Source organism: Panicum virgatum, chromosome 2N (assembly GCF_016808335.1).
Source record: "Panicum virgatum strain AP13 chromosome 2N, P.virgatum_v5, whole genome shotgun sequence".
NCBI lineage: Eukaryota > Viridiplantae > Streptophyta > Magnoliopsida > Poales > Poaceae > Panicum > Panicum virgatum.
Window position 1 is genome coordinate 11,318,518 of NC_053146.1, and position 8,589 is coordinate 11,327,106.

At 43.9% G+C, this 8,589-nt stretch overlaps 1 protein-coding gene across 2 annotated transcripts; it reads left to right on the top strand.

Moving 5' to 3' along the window:
• Window positions 1-346: 346 nt before the first annotated feature.
• On the top strand, window positions 347-4,424 carry LOC120659727 (PHD finger protein ALFIN-LIKE 2-like). 2 transcript variants are annotated; one of them, XM_039937952.1, is made up of 5 exons: window positions 347-531; window positions 659-691; window positions 798-1,020; window positions 3,401-3,521; window positions 3,809-4,423. In XM_039937952.1, exons 1-5 carry the CDS (start codon window positions 429-431, stop codon window positions 4,052-4,054), a joined length of 726 nt encoding a protein of 241 aa, XP_039793886.1. In that variant the 5' UTR covers window positions 347-428; the 3' UTR covers window positions 4,055-4,423. The 2 variants fall into 2 exon arrangements, with proteins under 2 accessions (XP_039793886.1, XP_039793885.1); XM_039937951.1 differs by having other exon boundaries at window positions 376-531; window positions 659-1,020; window positions 3,809-4,424.
• Window positions 4,425-8,589: the final 4,165 nt, after the last annotated feature.

An 8,589-nucleotide genomic window follows, 5' to 3' on the forward strand; every position in this document is an offset into this window, starting at 1 on the left:
CTTTATGTACGTGTCCATATTTCTACATCTTCATATATGTTTTCCTTATCTAGAAATACAGATACATATTATTAAAAAAATTGCTCAAATGCTATTATGTCCTTTTTTTAAGAACAATTACTCCATGTCCCCGCACAGAAGATCCCGACCACCCTCGCCAGCGCCAGGTCAGCCTAACCGTCAAGCCCCACCCCACCGCGCAGCCCCTCACCCTCCTGTACCCCTCCTGGGCCCGCGCCCTCCACGTGAACCCGGGAACCCGCTCACCGACCGGCGGGCCCCACCGGCCGCTCCATCCGTGGACTGGGCCCACCGCCCTGCCCTCGCCTTAAATCCCGGCCCGGTGTCAGACCGCCGGCCTGACCCGGAACCCCCTCTCGCCTCGCTCCCCAACCGCAGGCGCCGCCGACACCGCCCCGCCGCAGCCGATGGAGGCGGCCGCCCCCGTCTCCTCCGCACCCCGCAGCGTCGGGGAAATCTACAGGGACTACACCGCCCGCCGCGGCGGCCTCGTCCGCGCGCTCACCTCCGGTACGCCGAGGGCACGCCCCCCACCTCCCTCTCCCTCTCCCCCGGCCGTTCTCGCGCGCGGCCTGGCCTCTCCTCCGGATCTCGCGTCTCACCCCGTGCGGCTCCCGTTGCTTGGCTGTGCTTGCAGATGTGGACGAGTTCTACGGCTTGTGCGACCCAGGTACGACCGGATCGGATCTGGGGCTCGGACTCCTGGATTGGCGGTGTCTCCGCCGTCCATTGGTTGGGGTTTGATTGGCTCAGCTCTCTGCCTGGTTGGGCTGCAGAGAAGGAGAACCTGTGCCTGTACGGGCTCCCGAACGGGGGCTGGGAGGTGGCGCTGCCGGCGGAGGAGGTGCCCCCGGAGATGCCGGAGCCCGCGCTGGGGATCAACTTCGCCAGGGACGGCATGAAGCGCCGCGACTGGCTCTCGCTCGTCGCCGTCCACTCCGACGCCTGGCTCATCTCCGTCGCCTACTTCTATGCCGCCCGCCTCAACGGCAACGACAGGTACTTGGCTACGCCCGCCCCGGCCCCTCCATCCGGAATTGGAAGAGGGAGCGCACCGCCCCCTTTTCGCTCTGTGTGTTAAATTGACCGTCTCGGTCTGAAGAATTTGGTTCCGGTAACCGTCGAATTCGATTCTTGTCTTGTCTGCGTGATGCTGCGCCTGTGCGCGTGGGGTTGATGGATTGCTTATTTTATTTCACCGCACCTGAGGCATGTGTGTGTGCCCACATGGTTCTTGTGCTTCCTTCGCTTCGCCCCACCTTTTCCCTTATCTTTCTGCTCTGAATGGGGCCATGTTTACCACTGTGTTTTCTTTATTCTCTTTACATGCTCTGTTCCTTGGTTCCCTACCGTGGCCACAATGTACAAATGTTTCTTCGTTGATGGAAAAGGCATTTGGAAGTTCCCTGTCGAATGCTTCTGAAACTTAGATCTTTTGGATACCCATCCATTTCTGCTTTTCAGATTTGCGTTCTGATTGTAGTATGAAGATAGCGATTGGCCGTGCTACCCTACATTTTTGAATTAGTATACTTGGAGTCTTGGACGAATCATAGCCCAGTTGAATGTTACAAGTTGGTCTGTAATCTTCAGCTTTCCATGTTGTTTGCGTTTGGAGTTTCACTGAGGGTGCATATTTTCAGTAGGGGGAATTTATCATTTCACCATTTCGAATGTCAGGTTTTAAGGTGTTGCACTACAAATGAGTTTATACTTGGATGCGCCACTTTGATCAACTCTCATTTAAATTTTCTTGTTTAAAGCGAACTATGTCAAAACAGACTGAGCTTTCTGGGACCAAACTGGTTGGTACAGCCAGGTCTTGAAATCTGAACATCTTAATAACCATTAAAAGCATACCAGTTTTCTTATGCACATACAACCAATTTGAATTTCTCAGGCTAATCGGATATTGTGAAAGCTATTGGAAATGTCCATTTTTATCTGTCTTTGCTGTATTTAGTCATATAGTTTTCCAAGTCTCCTAACTTAAATTTTATTAGTTCGGTGTACCATACAAATCCCTGCAAATGCAGTATCTTTTGGGTTGTTGACCTACTTGAATGGCTGACTTTCATGCCCATTGCAAGCAAGGTTCTAAAAAACGCTAGACGCTAGGCGAACGCTTGCCTATGGTTTAGAGTTTTTTGTGATTAAACGTAGATTGAACATGATTAAACGTGTGTTGTGATTAAACGACACTGTGATTAAACGCAACGCTTGGCCACCGTTCAGCGTTTAATCAAGATTAAACGACGTTTAAAAACGTTTTTTAGAACACTGATTGCAAGATTTATAATCTTTGTTCATCATAGAGATATAGGTTTGGTTGGTTTGCTGAGCTTTGGCTGCCAATTCGCCGGTCACTTCATCAATTTACTTAGGTGCTTTATGAATGAAGTTCTCGTACAATTTCTGCCTGGCTTTGACTCTGTCCTTATTTTTTAAAACTGGTTTCCTTTTGTTTTGTGCTAGTTCCTTTTACCGTATAGGGCTAATCAATTGCCAGGGTGAAGTCATCCTATTTTCTTCGTATTTTTGTTTTATGTTACTTAAGCCAAAATAGTTTACTGAATGCCCACTATCCACTTGTTGTGCTTTAAGTGAACGTGATGCTTTCTTGGGCATTTGAAGTCTTAGTGGCGATGCTTTGCTAAATTGTTTCTTGAAGTGTTTTCCCACCGATGCTGTCGGCATGCTTGCTGTTGGGACTATTTCATTGTGTTAAATACATGGTTTCTATGCTTTTGTCCATCACTTTGTGGATGAAGGGGTATTTTATATAGGATAATTTCCAGACTGTCTTGTGAAATTGTAATACTATCTTGCTAAAGATCATCCTCCATACAATGTTAAAAAATCTTCTGTGGTAGTTGCTTTGTAAGGTCATTTCAGTTTTCACTTTTATACATTAGAAGCAATCTCTCTGTTTACACAATTCAGGTTAATTATCATACAACAACAAAGCCGCTGGAGATGAAATCCTACGTGTCACAAAATAGAGGAAAGTGATGATAATAAAAGGAGGTAGCAATATAGTAATAAAAAAGAGAAGTGGTGACACTAGTATAAAAGTATCAATAACGATTCTACTACTACAAGGGGACAGGTATCATACGGCACTGTAATTCTTTTCAGGTCGTGACCCCTTTAGGATATTCTTAACAAACCCTTGTTAAGGTGACAATAAGAAGTTATGGTTCACTCCGAATGTGAAGTAGTTAGTGTCCTTGATTCTCCTTCTGTTTTGAATTTACTGCAACAGCATCCACCACCTCTTTTCTAGAGAATGCAGTGAGCATGGTTTATGGACATCACTATTGGACATCTTGACTCTTTTTTTTTCCTCGCACTCATTATATTATTCTTTGTTTGTCAGGAAGCGCTTATTTAACATGATCAGTGATCATCCATCTGTTTATGAAACAATGGTTGACCGGAAGCAAAGGGAGAATAAGTCTGGTGCTGATAACAGCGGCAAATCCAGGCACTCAACAAAGGTACCATGTTGACAACCCTATTAATCTGTTTGTTCTTTGTCAAATCATTATCCAACCGTCTGCCTTTGAGCTATTACAGAGACTGGCATTTTCAGGCTTATTAAAACGATAAAACGACGAAACGAATGGAGGGTAGATTTTAATGAAACGATGGACGTTTTAAAGTTTAAACGGACGTTTTAACGTTTAAACGTCCGTTTCACGAGAACGTTTTCTCGTGAAAACGTCGTTTTCACGTCGTGAAAACGTCGTTTTAATAACCAGGGGCATTTTACTTTGTTATGCAGCGATCAAATGATGGCAAGATAAAGAACTCGAGATCCACGGCTGTTGAAGATGGGTACGAGGATGACGAAGAGCACAGCGAAACCCTCTGTGGCACTTGCGGCGGTTTGTACAACTCGAACGAGTTCTGGATCGGATGTGACATTTGTGAGCGGTGGTTCCACGGCAAGTGCGTGAGGATAACACCGGCGAAAGCGGATCAGATAAAGCAGTACAAGTGCCCTGATTGCTCCAAGAAAAGCAGGTAATAAAACCTTGGAGCTGTGGCCTCCCATTGCTGACTCAGCTGATCAACCAAACAAACCCTCTACAATTTGGCTGTAGATGTGAATTGCCATAGGCATTGTGTTGTGTTAGATGCTGGAAAAAGACACACAGGATAGTTGGATCTAATAGACTGGTGGTTTTGCTTTTGCGCTTGTTTCATGGACATGTGGATACTGGCCATTTAGTCTTGAGAAATCATTTGTTGATGCCATCTTGGTTGGTGTGATATTTGCTTCCATTCGGTAATCTGTGTTGTGGATTCGACCATTAGGATGGTCGTGGCGAAAAATGAGATTTGTCACTCCTTGTAGTGCGCATCTGAGGATTTGTAAAACTGATTAGTTTCGGCTTGTTTCCTTGTACATTTTTTTTGCCATTCTGTCCCTTTTATTCTGTCTGTCTTAAGTTTTCACGATAAGTGGATGTCAAAACTAGCACTCTTTACACCCAAAACCTGTTTAAATTTAGTTCAATTTATTATCGAAATGCCTGCCGTTTAAAAATAGCAATCATCTCGCGCTGTGCATACCTACTCTTATTTTTCTATGGTTTTATGCATAACCCATGGTCACACCGACACCCTCATGTCCTGACACGTGGCGCTCAACTTCAAGATTTAGTAAAAAAAAGGTTTTAGCCTTTATCAAAAGTTTTTTGAAAGGAGCAAAAAAGTTATTACTTATTAATAATTCCCCCGAGCCAAAGCTCTTCCGTCTCTCCTTTTATTTTTTTTAAAAAAGCTGTTCCGTCTCCAAATCAACAGGTTTGAACCGGAAAGGTTTCCCGTTTCCGAAGGTAGAACAAACCACATTCCAGTTCCGACTCGAGTATATGCACTGTCCGATCCGGTCGAGCTCGCGGCTTTTTTATTTTTATATTTTTTTAAAATGTTTTTACAGAAATATATTTTTGATTTCATATTTTACAGTTTCATATCCCTACCGCCCGGTAGGGATCTACATGTAAATAAACATAAATTTTTTTGCACAGAGCCCCCTAGCGGAAGCCTGCCGCTCCCCTGCCGGGCGGGCGGCAGGCTCCCCCCAAATATAAAAGCTGAGCTCCTTCCCTCGCACCCTCATTTTCTGTCCACGAGATCCAGAGAGGGGAGAGGGAGAGAGGAGGGGTGAGTGAGGTAATTCCACCGGTGAAGCTCTGCCGGATTTTGAATCCGAACCGCAGGTAACTAATATTTCTCAACTATTATAGACTTGTTTCTAAAATAATTATAAATTAGAATAGATTTAGTTTTTAGATAATGAAATATAGAATAGTAAACTTAGAATGACAGTACCTTATTGCTATTGCAGCATAAGGCAATGGCTGCCTCCAATTCTGTTGGATTTTCATGGACCGAAAAAAATCTAGTATAATTCTTGAGATCATGACACATCTTGTAATCAGTAAGAAGTTGGATCCATTAGCGGATGGTACGATAGAGATGGTGTTGTCCAAATTATTAGAGTTTAAAGATTTCACATTGTTTCGAGGTATTACAACACAAGATGTAAAGGGATACCTGCTAGAATGCTGTAAGATGTATCTGAGGGCCAAAATCCGTCAGGGCTTCGCCGGTGGAATTAGCTCCATCACCCCTCCTCTCTCCCTCTCCCCTCTCCCTCTCCCCTCTCTGGATCTCGTGGGCAGGAAATGAGGGTGCGATGGAAGGGGCTCAGCTTTTATATTGGGGGGAGCCTGCTGCCCCCCACCGGGCGGGCGGGCTGTCTGCCGCCCCTCCACCGGGCGGCTGGTGGCTGCCGCCCAGCAGAGGGGCGGCAGGCTCCCGCCAGAGCCTTCCGCGAAAAAAAAATATAATTATTTATATGTAGGCCCCTACCGCCTCTCTGTCGGCGGTAGGCCCCCTGCCGCCCTCTTGCTGGGCGGAAATCGAAAATATATTTCTATAAAAAATATTTTTAAAAAATATAAAAATAAAAAAGCGGCGTCGAGCTCCGTCCGGCATTGAGCCTTCATAAGCAAAGCCATGGTGAACAGATGCGCAGTTGAGTTCTTGTTCTCGAGCCTTGCTCGATCGTCCGGCAGCCGGCATCCATGAAGTCCCCGAATTCCCCGCTGCTGAAGCGAGTCACGTTCTTAGCTCCTGCCACCGACGGCGGCACCGTGACGGCGACCCGCAGCCGCCGGGCGGTGACCCGCAACCACTTCGTCAATGGTTGTGGAGATAATAAAATAGCGCAAATTTAAGTTTTATTAGTTTTTTTGGAATTCTCAATATTTCCCTATGAATTCGTTAGATATGACTTATGTATCCATCTATTGTAACTACCGATGTTCAACTTGTTTCCTCGATGAAAAATATTGAATCTATTTGATGCATTTAGAGTGTGTTTGGATGTTGGCTGGCAAAATATTGGCGGCCGATTTGACCGCCCGCGTTCTGCCGTGTGAAATATTCACCAGTCACCAGCCGGCTAATAGTACTTTTCTCTCGTAACAAATCAACACTAGCCACTAGCCACATTAAAAAAACAAAGTGATTGGCGGTAGGAGGCAGCACATGGACGGGCCGAGACGTGCGCTGAGGCGGCGCGGGCAGAGGTGCATCGCAGAGGTAGAAGGCCAAGCGGGGAGCTTGTTGGCGCGCTTGCTAGTTGGATCTAGCAGCTTGTCGGCGCGCTTGCTAGTTGGATCTAGCAGCTAGATTTGCTTCATGGTGTAAGCATATGTTTCAAATGTTTGAGATATTTTATAAGAAGTAATTGTTTTATATGAATGTTGTTAAAGTTGATCTAAATATTACGATGTTACATATATTTTTATACATATGTTGCAAAGTGGATGTTGCATTTTTAATGAGAATTGAAATTTTCTATGCAACACGAAACAGATATTGTAGCAGTGTTTTTTTCCCACCATCAATGGGTGACTAACAACTTTTTCACCATATTTTTTATGTTGCAAACAGTGATTGTCTATGTTGCAGATATTTATTTTCTATACTAATTTATATTGCGATGGACCAATTGAGCGTCCAGGTGCTAGCAGCGCCATTTTTTAAAAATCCATCGACTCCGTTCATTTGGCTGTGGCTAGTGGCTAGTGTTAATTTGGCGTGAAAAAAAATCACTGCTGACACTGCAAGCCAAGCGAACAGAGTCGGATCTGCCACTCGGCAGCTAGTAGTGATAAAGAATAAAGAAATTTAACAAGAAAAAAAACATCTACTATATCGCATACCCGGCTCCGCTCCACTATTTAATTACACCGATAAATCCAAGGTCAATGATTTCCTCACTTCAACATAATAGGCGAACAAACTAAAATGGATTTTGATCCTCTTAAAACCATCGTATACAACTTTGTAGGTTACAAAAGCTCTTGGATACAATGCCTTGTTTGTTGGCCATGCTTTGCCAAACTTGTTGACCTATGTATACGAGTACAAAAATTTTACCCTCTTTTCTAAAAATATTCTCGCCCTTCTAACAATCCACCCTAAAAACACGCTTATTCGTTTGCACTGCTGGGGCATATCTCAAACAGCTACGCGAAAAAAAAAACAAAATAACTCAAGTAGGGTCAGACGCTGATTATCGGTCATTGAATATTCAGAGTTCGAAACTAAAATATAGATTGTGTGTGTCATGCTTTCCAAACCTTATGTAGCTTGCTCACTAGTGCTACATATACAAGCTAGTTATGATATAGTACAATACTACAATGTGATGTGAACTGATTGATCTGTGTGCACAATGTTAACAATCGCTCTGTTTGTTTGGCTTGTCAGCCAACCAACCAGTAGTACTGTTCTCTCAGACTAAATCAGTATTAGCCACCAACTACCAGCCAGTCAGCAGCACTGTTCTCTCATAATAAATCAGCACCAGCCACAGCCAAGCGAACAGAGCGAATGTTAACTCGTACTTATACTACCGTCTACCATCTCCGCTCCGTGTACCATCCATCAAAATGTTGATTGCTCTCCTCGCAAAAAAAAAATAGTTGCTCTATTATTATTATTATTTTTTTTCTCTCAAACTAGTCGTAGAATACCAAACAACACACAACGATATTTTTTATGCAAAAAAGGTGTATATGACTATATTCTTATTTGGAAAAAAATGTATTAATTGGAATCAACACCGTAGAAAAATTCAAAGTGTGAACTGCATCACGGATGACGAATGAATCGTACCATCCATCAAAATGTTGGTTGCTCTCCTCGCAAAAAAAAATGTTAGTTGCTCTATTATTATTTTTTCTCTCTCTCAAACTAGTCGTAGAATACCAAACAACACACAACGATATTTTTTATGCAAAAAAGGTGTATATGACTATATTCTTATATTTGGAAAAAAATGTATTAATTGGAATCAACACCGTAGAAAAATTCAAAGTGTGAACTGCATCACGGATGACGAATGAATCGTATATGGCGGAAGTTTGACACTTGCGGCAAAAGATGTATATTATTATTTTATTATTTACCATCTTGTTCCTCCACTTCGTCCCCTCCCTCCCTAGTCCCTACCAACGAGTTAATTCCCTGAATGTC

What these genes read in the sequence shown, in the direction of transcription:
- LOC120659727 (XM_039937951.1), top strand. Translation starts at nt 659, where the DNA reads ATGTGGACGAGTTCTACGGCTTGTGCGACCCAGGTACGACCGGATCGG. An exon ending in CGCCTCAACGGCAACGACAG is followed by an intron (nt 1,021 to 3,400) that starts GTACTTGGCTAC and finishes TTTGTTTGTCAG; the next exon opens with GAAGCGCTTATTTAACATGA. An exon ending in AATCCAGGCACTCAACAAAG is followed by an intron (nt 3,522 to 3,808) that starts GTACCATGTTGA and finishes TTTGTTATGCAG; the next exon opens with CGATCAAATGATGGCAAGAT.